At 44.6% G+C, this 13,200-nt stretch overlaps 1 protein-coding gene across 9 annotated transcripts in view; it reads right to left on the bottom strand.

Moving 5' to 3' along the window:
- Positions 1-13,200, bottom strand: part of LOC308386160 (receptor-type tyrosine-protein phosphatase mu-like) — a 222,655-nt gene that overhangs the window by 44,102 nt on the left and 165,353 nt on the right. For all 9 annotated transcript variants that reach the window (XM_080865487.1, XM_080865488.1, XM_080865490.1 and 6 more), the window contains one exon: positions 11,186-11,376. In XM_080865487.1, coding sequence (XP_080721613.1) covers positions 11,186-11,376 — 191 coding nt within the window. The remainder of the gene's footprint in view (positions 1-11,185; positions 11,377-13,200) is intronic.

Below are 13,200 nucleotides of genomic sequence, written 5' to 3'. Positions count from 1 at the left end.
TCAGTCGTCATTGTCATAGTGTTCGCTGTTCTTAGTTTCTCCAGTTTAGGTTTTAGTTTAGGTAGCCACCGTCCCTGCTGTTTTGTTATGCCTTTCTATCAGCCACAATAAAGGCTCGCCTTTTGTTTAAAGTTCAGTTCTGCCTTCTGGCCTGTGTCTGCTCCTGGGTCCTCCTCACTGTCTCCACTCGGTCTGCCCCGCAGACGTGACAAAAGCATATAGTTAGGGCTGGATCAGGTGACCCTGAATCCTCCCTTAGTTATGCTGCAATAGGTGTAGGCTGCCGGAGGATTCCCATGATGCACTGGGTGTTTCTTCTTCACTCACTATGTGTTAATAGACCTCTCTGCATTGAATCATACTTGTTATTAATCTCTGGGCCTGTCTCAATGTGCGTACTTGTGCGTACTTGCGTTCTCGTGTACTCGTGATACGTCATCAGTCGGAGACCAAGTACTGTTCCAATTCGAAGTACGCATCAAGCCGAGAACGCGAAAAAGTCCCGAATGTGTTCTCGCTCTGCCCGTTTTATCGAGCATGCATCGGTGGTGACTTGTGTGGACTTGGTACAGCTAAATATCCCAGAATGCATTTCGTCCAAAACTCAAACAATGGCGGACGAGCGGTCCTGAAAACTTTTAAATATTACTCTTTCTGGGTCACAAAATAAACGTTTAAGTTATTTTCAAGCGAGAATGTAGCTGTGTAAACTTCAAATATCTGCTCGATTTATCAAGATATCATATATTTCCAAACGCGCTCCGATGTTTTTGGAGGCGTCTTCTAAGTGCTCCATAGCAGATAGCGAGGTCGAGGATTATTAGAGCCGGCGAGAACAGCGGACTCCCGGCACATCGTTTTCAACCCCCCCGCGGTCTTTTCGCTACTCAGGTTAAACAAACCCCAGTAGCTGTCTATTGTATTGAGTGTCCACTAAAATAAAAATAAAAGCGTTCTAACATCTCACCTACTTGTTTTTATTAAGGTATGTACACGTATGTACATGTACACTATTTTTATTAATAGAGATTTCACTACTGAGGTTAAACATGATATGTACGTCACTTAGATCACTTCTAAATGTTAATGTTTGGTTTATTTCAGTGTTTTATTTGTTCCTGAGTAAACCGGTTTGGCTGTGATTAAAGCTTCATAACATATTACTCGCAGTTAAATTAAGAGGGGACGGCAGTAAAAACTCCGGACCTGTGACATCATCAAGTACGCTGGTGTTCCAATTGTACAAATCGCGAGTCCGTGCTCGCGTACTTGAGAATTGAGAAAGGGCCTCTGTCTCTCTTCCACAGCATGTCTTTATCCTGTTTTCCTCCTCTCACCCCAACCAATCACAGCAGATGGCCCCGCCCCTCCCTGAGCCTGGTTCTGCCGGAGGTTTCTTCCTGTTAAAAGGGAGTTTTTCCTTCCCACTGTGGCCAAAGTGCTGCTCATAGGGGGTCATATGATTGTTGGGTTTTTCTCTGTATCTATTATTGTAGGATCTACTGTACAATATAAAGCACCTTGAGGTGACTGCTGTGTTATTTGACGCAATATAAATAAAACTGAATTGAATTCAATTGAATTATAATAAATAGCTCTAATGTATACAAATAGCTCAACTATAAATATCAAGATTATTAGTGGGATTAAATAAATGTGATTGACATTTTACTCTGTAAAACGTTGTCATTCGTTATTTTACTGAGTGTGTGCAAAAGGGTGCAACTGTTACACTGTATACTGTGCATTAGGTGGAGGAGTTGTACAGAGATATCCACAGGAAAGAATCATTTCCTGTGTTGTTCATTGGTGCATTATGGGGAGTGTTGGGTAAGTTAGTTTAAATTAGTAACTTAGTTACATTACTAGTTACTTCTATCAAAAGTAACTCAGTTACTTCAAGTTACTCGTTACTTTCGGAGTAACTAGTTACTAGGGAAAGTAACTTTGGTTTTACTCAGAATTCTCTTGTTAATGTGCTGCTTCCGTAACTGGATACCCAGCAAGATTGCCAGTCTTCTAGCTTGCTTACTTGCCACAAGTGCACTGTGCCACCTACCAATAGAAAGGAAAAGATAATGTGCACATTTCCACGAGAGAAATCCCACGCCTGATTCTATCCTAGCCTGCTTTTTACATCCAACACAAAAACTGCAGTCGTGGTGCTTTCGATTGTACTCAGAACTCGGAAATTCTGCCTTCTGAATAGGAAGATGTAGACTGCAGATGAGCTGCATACAGGGCTGGACTGGGACAAAAAAATCGTCCTGGGCATTTTGACTAGAGACCGGCCCACCATTATAGGAAAAATCATAAAGTCTTTGAATGAAAACAAACACTGTTGTGACAGTGATGTTCACTGTTCTGATGGTATATATGCATCAATCTATCAATTGTTTGTTGCAAGACTCAGATAATTTTTTTTTAAAAAGTGAGACATTTTAAACGAGAATAAGAAAGTATTTCCTTGTGCCCCCCTTTCCCTTTTAATTCCCTACATGGACCCCTGGCAACACTTTGCTAGACCCGCCCCTGCACAGTTACCAGCTGTCAGCTACTTAGAAAAGGATCCTGGTGTTATTTGTCTCTCAGAAACAGTTCATAACTTCAACTCATTCATGTCACCTAAAAGGTAAACCTGTTTCTCCATCACCTGTTCAGCTCTGATGGTTCAGTAAGGACATCTCCTGGTTTCATCTTCATGTTTCCCTCTCACCACATATCCAAACCGACATCATGACCAGCAGCTTTACAGCTGTGGCTCCAGCAAACATCAGCTGATACTAGAAATTAATATTAAATAAATTCTAACAACAGCTGATCAAGCTTAAACGTGCTGCTGTTGTTTAGCGCGACATCCGCTGGTTTCTACTTTCTGGCGCAAAGTGGGCGATAAATAAACAAGAGAGAAAAGCCAATCAGCTGATCATTGATCAGTTTCATGATTGAAGTAGAAACAGGAGAGGGAGGGGGGAGAGGATGAGAGAAGAAGAGGCAGCTGTGCAGCGTAAAGAGACAGAATAACTCCAGCTTTGTGTCTTTTTCATTGTAGCTGAAGTCCGGGACAAACTGTTCCTTTTCACCTCAATACGAAACGCGTAATATTTTCTCTGAATACGAGATGATTCTGTTTTTTACGGGACGGTTGGCAACTCTAATAATTAACCTTATGAACAAAATAAAGTTCAACATCAGTAACATAGCACCCACCCAGCTGTATAGAAACTCCGTCATGCTAGCTAGCACGCAGTACGAAAAAGTCAGCACAACGAAAATAAACTCCACCTAAACTTGGTTTATATCTGACCCAGATAGACTGCAGGTTATAACTTCTTACCTGAAGTTCAGTTCACCTGACACTCTCGGACCAGCGGCCGCTTCGGGTCTCTCCTCTTGCCTCCCTTTTCCTTCATCCATCTGCTGGCTTCCACCACTTGCTAATGTTATTGAATCAGTGGAAGCTCCGCGTTAGCCACCACACGAAGTAACGAATAACGAGCCTATCTAAATCCCAGTAACGAGTAACGCGTTCCCGGTTTTGGCATAATAACTAGTTACCGTGCTCATTACCACAATAATAACATAGTTACTGTAACGCGTTACTTAATAACGCGTTAGTCCCAACACTGATTATGGGTAATCCTAATCTCTCACTGAGGTAGCTCCTGTGACTGGCCAGCACATCATGGAGTGGGTGGCAGATAAGGAAGATAAGGACAATGGCAGCATTGTCCTTATCTTGGACAACATCCACTTCAGTCTGTGCATCCCCGACCCTCAACCTGCTCCCTCAGCATGCAACAGCATGGAGGACGGCACTGGCCACAATAGACTCGTAGAAACTCCTGAGCATTGTCCGAAAGAGGACGGTCCCTTGTGGTGCCACTGTGTTGCTGATCACCTTGTCAGACACGCAATGTGGAAGACGCACATATTGTGGTCTTCTTGTCAGGTATTCAACAATCCAGGACACCAGAGAAGCATCCACCTGCATCGCTGTCATCTCCCAGGATGGTCGGCCTGATGGTGCTGAAAGTACTGGAAAAGTTAAAAAAACATGACCCTCACAGCGCTTGCCGGCTAGTCCAGATGGGCGTAGACACGATTGAGCAGGTAGATGATGCCGTCCTCAGCTCAAAGGCGGGGCCGGTAGGCAAAATGAAGGAGATCCTGATGTGGTCTGACTATGGGTCGGAGCTGGTCCAGAATCCAGTGATGGTCTTCATGCCATTCCACACCTCGCTCATTCTGTTCTGGTGAAGTTTCCACTCCAGCTTCGTCATGTAATTGTCCTTAGCCTCTCTGATCTTGTCCTTCAGCAACACCTGGATCCTTCTCAGTCTGAGCTGGAATAATGGAGTAGGTGCAAAAAGTTATGTAGTCAGTGAGGCTCAAAGAGTGTCTCCTCATCGGTCATCTCAAAACAGCCCTGTAGTTCTGCTAAGGCCTCCTCTGACCACCTCCATTACAGTTGGTACGTCCATGGGTCTGGCCAACAAGCCGGCAGGCATCAGAGCGATCAGCTGATCTCTGGAGTAATCAAAGCGTGTGGTGTAGCTGCTGCAATCCCATTCCTCAATGAAACTAACAGTTCCACAACAAGGAGAACAAAGACTTGCTCGACCCACATGTTTGAGAGAAAGCTATTAAAACAAAATAACACTAATACTAAGTAAAATAAAAAATAGAGAAAAAGTAGGAGAAACTGAAACAGGCTGCATGCAGGTTGACGAATGCGCAGTCATGCATATCAGGAATATTTTTGGATCAATGTTGTTTACATGATATATCTATGGTTTACATTTCTAAGTGTTGTTTATTTGCTGATGACTTTTTTGTTGTGGGAATTTTCAAGCTGCTTCTGGAAACAGGAAATGGTTGATCTGCTCTGTTCATGTTGGAAAAACAAAATGAATAATATTTGGAAACTGCTTGCTAAAATAACCACAGAAAAATGACAATGGATTCAAAACTGACATGAAACTAAATTCTTGGGAGTTATTTAGATAATTTATGTACAGTTTGCATTTTGCCAAAGCTGAAAAGTCTAAATCTATTTATTTTGTACAAAGTCAAAGACTTTGGCAACAATCTCCATGCCTTTAACATTATTCACTTATTGTTTTATGCAGAGGTGGGAAACACCCGACAAACATCAACTCAATGGTTTTATTACAAAAAAAGAAAAAGCCATATGAATGGTAACAAACAGACCTGAGTCACAAATCCATTCCTGATTCAACTAAATATGCTGAAACTCAAACATTTAGTAGATTATAACCTAATTCAAATGACATACAAAGCTTATAATGGTCAATTCCCACTTGACGTTCAGAATTTGTTCAAATATGGATAATAAATCCAAATGTAAAGGAAGTTGGAGTTTAGGTTAGGACCAGTGTGAAGGGTCTTTGTCAGGGGGTTAAACTTCCTGTGTTTCAATCATAGCTTAAAGAATTTGATTAATTTTTCTTATGCAATGATCTCTCTGTTTTGGATCAGGGTCTGTGTTATATAAGCTTTAGCTAAAACCTACATCTCTTTAGCTTGACATTGAATTTCTCTTGTTTAATCGTTTAATCTCTGAGGATATAAATGAAGCCAGTAAAGATAAAAAACTGTGTGAAACTACATCTTTTTGTACTAAAGCAGACGATCAGAGAAGCATAGCAGGTTTCCACTCGTGGTTTACAAGGATGGTTACCACAGAGACTGACAGGGGTGAGTCTGAGCTCACACTCAGCTACTGTGCTAATGTGTGTGCGTTACTGCCATATTGTCTCTAATCTAGTCGACAAGAACACAGGACAGTAAGAATCTGAAAACCAAGAAGACGTCTTACCTCGTTAAGCTGTCCGATCACATTAATTAGTAAAGGAGAAGCATGGAGGGAGATAACAGTCATGAGTGGGGCGCTCAGCTGGACAGCTGGGATTCAGTCATGAGCTCACGTGAACTGATTACTGCATCAATACTACAATCAAACCTAGGTTAAACCACAAAATCTGCTCTGAAACCCAGACTGGAATCAAGCTGGAATGAGACTGGACTCAGACTGGACTCAAACTGGACCCAGGCTGGACCTAGACTGGACACAAGCTGGACCCAGACTGGAATCAAGCTGGAACTAGACTGGACTCAAACTGGACACAGGCTGGACCCAGACTGGACCCAGACTGGACTCAGGCTGGAACCAGACTGGACTCAAACTGGACACAAACTGGACACAGGCTGGACCCAGACTGGACTCAAGCTGGAACCAGACTGGACTCAAGCTGGACTCAAACTGGACACAGGCTGGACCCAGACTGGACACAGGCTGGACTCAGGCTGGAACCAGACTGGACTCAAACTGGACACAAACTGGACTCAGGCTGGACCCAGACTGGACTCAGGCTGGACTCAAACTGGACCCAGACTGGACTCAGGCTGGAACCAGACTGGACTCAAACTGGACACAAACTGGACTCAGGCTGGACCCAGACTGGACTCAAGCTGGACTCAAACTGGACCCAGACTGGACTCAGGCTGGAACCAGACTGGACTCAAACTGGACACAAACTGGACACAGGCTGGACCCAGACTGGACTCAAACTGGACCCAGACTGGACACAAGCTGGAACCAGACTGGACTCAAACTGGACACAAACTGGACACAGGCTGGACCCAGACTGGACTCAAACTGGACCCAGACTGGACACAGGTTAGACCCAGACTGGACTCAAGCTGGACTCAAACTGGACCCAGACTGGACTCAGGCTGGAACCAGACTGGACTCAAACTGGACACAAACTGGACACAGGCTGGACCCAGACTGGACTCAAACTGGACCCAGACTGGACACAGGTTGGACCCAGACTGGACTCAAGCTGGAACCAGACTGGACTCAAACTGGACACAAACTGGACACAGGCTGGACCCAGACTGGACACAGGCTGGACTCAGGCTGGAACCAGACTGGACTCAAACTGGACACAAACTGGACTCAGGCTGGACCCAGACTGGACTCAGGCTGGAACCAGACTGGACTCAAGCTGGACTCAAACTGGACCCAGACTGGACTCAGGCTGGAACCAGACTGGACTCAAACTGGACACAAACTGGACACAGGCTGGACCCAGACTGGACTCAAACTGGACCCAGACTGGACACAGGTTGGACCCAGACTGGACTCACTTGTGGAAAAAAACTGGGCTGATTCATGTTTTTGAGAGGCTGCCATCACTGAACAGACGGATGGACGGAGAGTGAGACAGAAACACTGGAAGAACTCCTCACTGCTAACTTTCTGCAAATGGAGGGTGAAAACATTCCCTGTGTGTGCGTGTTGTGTCTATGTGTGTGTGTGTGTGTGTACTCAGGTTTATTTCAGTGTTTTATTTGTTCCTGAGTAAACCGGTTTGGCTGTGATTAAAGCTTCATAACATATTACTCGCAGTTAAATTAAGAGGGGACGGCAGTAAAAACTCCGGACCTGTGACATCATCAAGTACGCTGGTGTTCCAATTGTACAAATCGCGAGTCCGTGCTCGCGTACTTGAGAATTGAGAAAGGGCCTCTGTCTCTCTTCCACAGCATGTCTTTATCCTGTTTTCCTCCTCTCACCCCAACCAATCACAGCAGATGGCCCCGCCCCTCCCTGAGCCTGGTTCTGCCGGAGGTTTCTTCCTGTTAAAAGGGAGTTTTTCCTTCCCACTGTGGCCAAAGTGCTGCTCATAGGGGGTCATATGATTGTTGGGTTTTTCTCTGTATCTATTATTGTAGGATCTACTGTACAATATAGAGCACCTTGAGGTGACTGCTGTGTTATTTGACGCAATATAAATAAAACTGAATTGAATTCAATTGAATTATAATAAATAGCTCTAATGTATACAAATAGCTCAACTATAAATATCAAGATTATTAGTGGGATTAAATAAATGTGATTGACATTTTACTCTGTAAAACGTTGTCATTCGTTATTTTACTGAGTGTGTGCAAAAGGGTGCAACTGTTACACTGTATACTGTGCATTAGGTGGAGGAGTTGTACAGAGATATCCACAGGAAAGAATCATTTCCTGTGTTGTTCATTGGTGCATTATGGGGAGTGTTGGGTAAGTTAGTTTAAATTAGTAACTTAGTTACATTACTAGTTACTTCTATCAAAAGTAACTCAGTTACTTCAAGTTACTCGTTACTTTCGGAGTAACTAGTTACTAGGGAAAGTAACTTTGGTTTTACTCAGAATTCTCAAGCTGGACTCAAACTGGACCCAGACTGGACTCAGGCTGGAACCAGACTGGACTCAGACTGGACACAAACTGGACACAGGCTGGACCCAGACTGGACTCAAACTGGACCCAGACTGGACACAGGTTGGACCCAGACTGGACTCAAGCTGGAACCAGACTGGACTCAAACTGGACACAAACTGGACACAGGCTGGACCCAGACTGGACACAGGCTGGACTCAGGCTGGAACCAGACTGGACTCAAACTGGACACAAACTGGACTCAGGCTGGACCCAGACTGGACTCAGGCTGGAACCAGACTGGACTCAAGCTGGACTCAAACTGGACTCAGGCTGGAACCAGACTGGACTCAAACTGGACACAAACTGGACACAGGTTGGACCCAGACTGGACTCAAACTGGACCCAGACTGGACACAGGTTGGACCCAGACTGAACTCAAACTGGACACAAACTGGACACAGGCTGGACCCAGACTGGACTCAAACTGGACCCAGACTGGACACAGGTTGGACCCAGACTGGACTCACTTGTGGAAAAAAACTGGGCTGATTCATGTTTTTGAGAGGCTGCCATCACTGAACAGACGGATGGACGGAGAGTGAGACAGAAACACTGGAAGAACTCCTCACTGCTAACTTTCTGCAAATGGAGGGTGAAAACATTCCCTGTGTGTGCGTGTTGTGTCTATGTGTGTGTGTGTGTGTGTACTCAGGATGTATAATGGATTAGCCCTGAGGGCAGCCCGCTAGCAGGCAACCAGAACTGAACACACACACACACACACACACACACACACACACACACACACACACACACACACACACACACACACACACAAGCCATTCCCTGTTTTGGCCCATTAGCTGGAGGGAAGATCTATAATGTATGTGTGTGTGTGTGTCTGTATGTGTGTGGTTGTGTGTGTGTGGGGGGGGGTTCAGGTAAGTAACATCCATTAGTAAGTTTTTCTCATGATGAAAATGGGTAAACATGTGTAGTGCGCGCGCGCACACACACACACACACACACACACACACACACACACACACACACACACAGCTCACAACAGAAAGTCCCAAACTGGTGCTGTTAGTGAACATTATTTATTTATTTTATTTACTGTCTTCGTCTCCTGGTTATTGCTCCTCCTCCTCCTGCTCTCGCAGCCCTCATGCTCCTCATTACTCACTAACCCGCCTGCTCACAGATTAATAGACTTTTGATATAAATGATTAATTGTTTAGAGAGATTCTTTAGTTAGTAGCATTTTATGGAACTGACTCTGCTCCTTCATGTTTAATCACACTCTTCTGATTGGTCGGTTCTAAAGGCTAATAAAGCAATAATGAACAACAGTGAAATCATGTTTTAGAATCTAATGTGACAAAAGACAGAACAACTGTCACAGAGATGCCTGCAGAAAATCTGGAGCCAAATATAGTGTCACTGCTCAAAGTGACTGTGGGTTAGCTCAGGAGGATAGAACCCAGCTGGTGGTGTGGGTCTAAATGATGGTGTGGGTCTTACTGGTGGTCTCACTGGTGGTGTGGGTCTAATTGATGGTGTGAGTCTTAATGGTGGTCTTACTGGTGGTGTGGGTCTTACTGATGGCTTCACTGGTGGTGTGGGTCTAATTGATGGTGTGGGTCTTACTGGTGGTGTGGGTCTTACTGATGGTGTGGGTCTTAATGGTGGTCTTACTGGTGGTGTGGGTCTAACTGATGGTGTGGGTCTTAATGGTGGTCTTACTGGTGGTGTGGGTCTAACTGATGGTGTGGGTCTAATTGATGGTGTGGGTCTTAATGGTGGTCTTACTGGTGGTGTGGGTCTTAATGGTGGTCTTACTGGTGATGTGGGTCTAACTGATGGTGTGGGTCTAATTGATGGTGTGGGTCTTAATGGTGGTCTCACTGGTGGTGTGGGTCTAACTGATGGTCTCACTGGTGGTGTGGGTCTCACTTGCGTTGTGGGTCTTAATGGTGGTCTTACTGGTGGTGTGGGTCTAACTGATGGTGTGGGTCTTAATGGTGGTCTCACTGGTGGTGTGGGTCTAACTGATGGTCTCACTGGTGGTGTGGGTCTCACTTGCGTTGTGGGTCTTAATGGTGGTCTTACTGGTGGTGTGGGTCTAACTGATGGTGTGGGTCTTAATGGTGGTCTTACTGGTGATGTGGGTCTAATTGATGGTGTGGGTCTTACTGGTAGTGTGGGTCTAATTGATGGTTTTGGTCTTACTGGTGGTGTGGGTCTTAATGGTGGTCTTACTGGTGATGTGGGTCTAACTGATGGTGTGGGTCTAATTGATGGTGTGGGTCTTAATGGTGGTCTCACTGGTGGTGTGGGTCTTAATGGTGGTCTCACTGGTGGTGTGGGTCTCACTTGCGTTGTGGGTCTTACTGATGGTCTCACTGGGGGTGTGGGTCTAATTGATGGTGTGAGTCTTACTGGTGCTGTGGATCTTTAGTGGAAGTGTTTGGAACTTTTCTTTGAAGCTACAAATTCTGACAAACCAACATGATGAATGTTTCCACTAGAATTGAAAAAGCACTTCACAGCTCAGTGAAACCATGATGGAAGCAGACATTGAGACACACTGCCACCGAATGAAGGTGGAGGCTGACGGAGAGTCGTGGTGTTTCTCCGTTTCTTTGTGCTGAAAAAACAAGCTCAGCCCTAGCTCAGATTCACTAGCTCAGGTCCTGATCTTTCTGATGGTGTTGGCCTTATTGATGGTGTGGGTGTAACTGAAGGTGTGGGGTCTAGGTGTGGGTCCTGATGGAGGCGTGCAGGACTGTGGGCTTCACTTTGTAAACAAACACTTTTTTTTATGTCGACTTTTGTCAGTATTCACACCTGCCTCTGTCTGACCCCTCCCCCACAGCTGTGGATTGGATAAAAGTGTTTTTACTGTCAAACTGAAGAGGAAACTCAGAGTGTTGTCCTCACCTCATATTCCTCCTTGAAACCATAGCCCTCAGCACATTTCATCTGGGTGATGTGCTGCAGCAGGTCGGCCACTCGGATGGCCGGGTGCAGCTGTCCTGTCTGATACGGCAGCGCCTCCCTTTCAGAGTCCCGCTGCTTGTAGTGGGACTGGACCAGGCTACTGGTTTCACTGGTCATAGTGTGGCTGTCATCTGGAGGGAGGATAGAAGGAGAGGTGGGAGAGGGTGGACAGATCAGATTTAGGCTGCACAGACACATTTAAAAATATGAAGCTGGGATGGACCAGACCGACCCAGGCAGAACCAGGACATTAGCTCCAGTTCTAATGTTTCTTATTATGGAACTTGATAAATTTCACTTTCAGTTCTGTATCGGTTACATTTGAATTGTTCTGATTAAAGCTTAGCTTAATTTTGGACAGACTTTGTATGTTCACTTAAATACCTTTAAAAAATCTTCTAAATTCCTTCAAAGGTCAGCGATCACATTTACAGATCTGCTATTGAATCTGCTCATTAAATCCATCAATGCTACAGAGTGGCATATAAAGTTTAAATGAACCAGAAGGATTAAAGTTCCTGCTCACAAGCTGACATCGAGCTGAACAGGAGAAGATATGAGGCGAAGATAAGAGTGACTCTTCTGTACCACAGGGAAATGGACATCACAGTATCTGCAGCAAAAATGTGAACTGTTGATCTGACAGTTGAGAGAAGCAGCCTGGCTTCCACTGATCCAAGTTCAGAACTTTCTTAGCATATGAGGTAGGTAATCCTAAAATGCTGATAGATTTTTAAAACTTGTAGTGAAGCAGAAACTGCAGACTTCCTTTCACAGTCACGCTGTCTCTGTGTTTTTCATCAGTAACTTTATCGTCAGCAGGCAAACCAATGGGATTCTGTGTTTACAGCCAATCAATCGCAGCGTCCTGACCTCATGAAGCACAGACCGCTTTAATTTGTTTGGTCAAACCTTCTAACCTTCAGCTGCTGCTCTAACAAGTCTCAGTGAAAACTCGGACTTACAGAACACATCCAGCCACTGAAACCTGGACTCTGTGTATTATCAGTGGAAAGACTGGTTCTGTTAGATCATGTATTGGTATGAGTTGGTTACTTACTGGTTTTAGTTTTTCTTTACTGGATTAAATAGAAGCAACATTGAACAGAAGGACTGTTTTCACTTTTCGTGTTGGTCCATTTTTTCCCTGAATGTTAGAAACGGTGAAGATGTTTTCCTTGTTGTTCTTTCAGCCTCATGTACTAAACACAGCAGAAACATCTTAACCAGCCACCAGGACTGTTAGAAGACTACAGGGTGAAGCCATGATGTAACACAAACAACCTCAGATTACAAAACTGCTCAGGTGTTGGTTAATAATAATAATAATAATAATAACGTATACTTTATTGATCCCTGTGTGGAAAGTCCTCTCTGCATTTAACCCATTCACTCATTGAAGCAGTGGGCAGCCACCAATCTAATGCCCGGGTTAAACAGTAAAAGAGTGAACTTGGTGCTTCAATTTCATCGAGCCTGAATTTGACGGACGGCCTGAAAGAGTGAAGTCATACAAAGTCTGTCCAGAGTCTGTACTTTCCTTCAGTATGCCACTGATCTGTCCAAGGAGCCAACAGCAACACTAATGAATGACACACACAGATCACATGACATCAGATCACATGACTAGAGAGAGGATGGTGATTGTTGCTGGTTTCTTTTCACACTGCTGCCATGTCAAGTTCTTCAATAGTTCATTGCAGTTAATTGTAATATCAAGTACTGTTCTGGATCCAGTACATCATGGTCTGAGTACTGGTTCAGATCCAGTACAGCATGGTCTGAGTACTGGTCTAGAGGTGGTCCAGGTTCTTGGAGCTGCGGTGTGAAAAGAGGAAAGTTCAGAGTCCTGGAAATGAACAAACCTTTTTGGTAAACTGGTTTCTAATCAGAAACGTCCAGGACTCTGATGTGAACATTTCAGCAAAGACTTGGCTGACATACCTTCCACTATA

Source organism: Rhamphochromis sp. 'chilingali', assembly GCF_963969265.1.
Source record: "Rhamphochromis sp. 'chilingali' genome assembly, chromosome: 18".
In the NCBI taxonomy this organism is placed as follows: domain Eukaryota; kingdom Metazoa; phylum Chordata; class Actinopteri; order Cichliformes; family Cichlidae; genus Rhamphochromis; species Rhamphochromis sp. 'chilingali'.
Note: the sequence above shows the minus strand (reverse complement) of the source record. Positions and strands in the feature narration are given on the sequence as shown.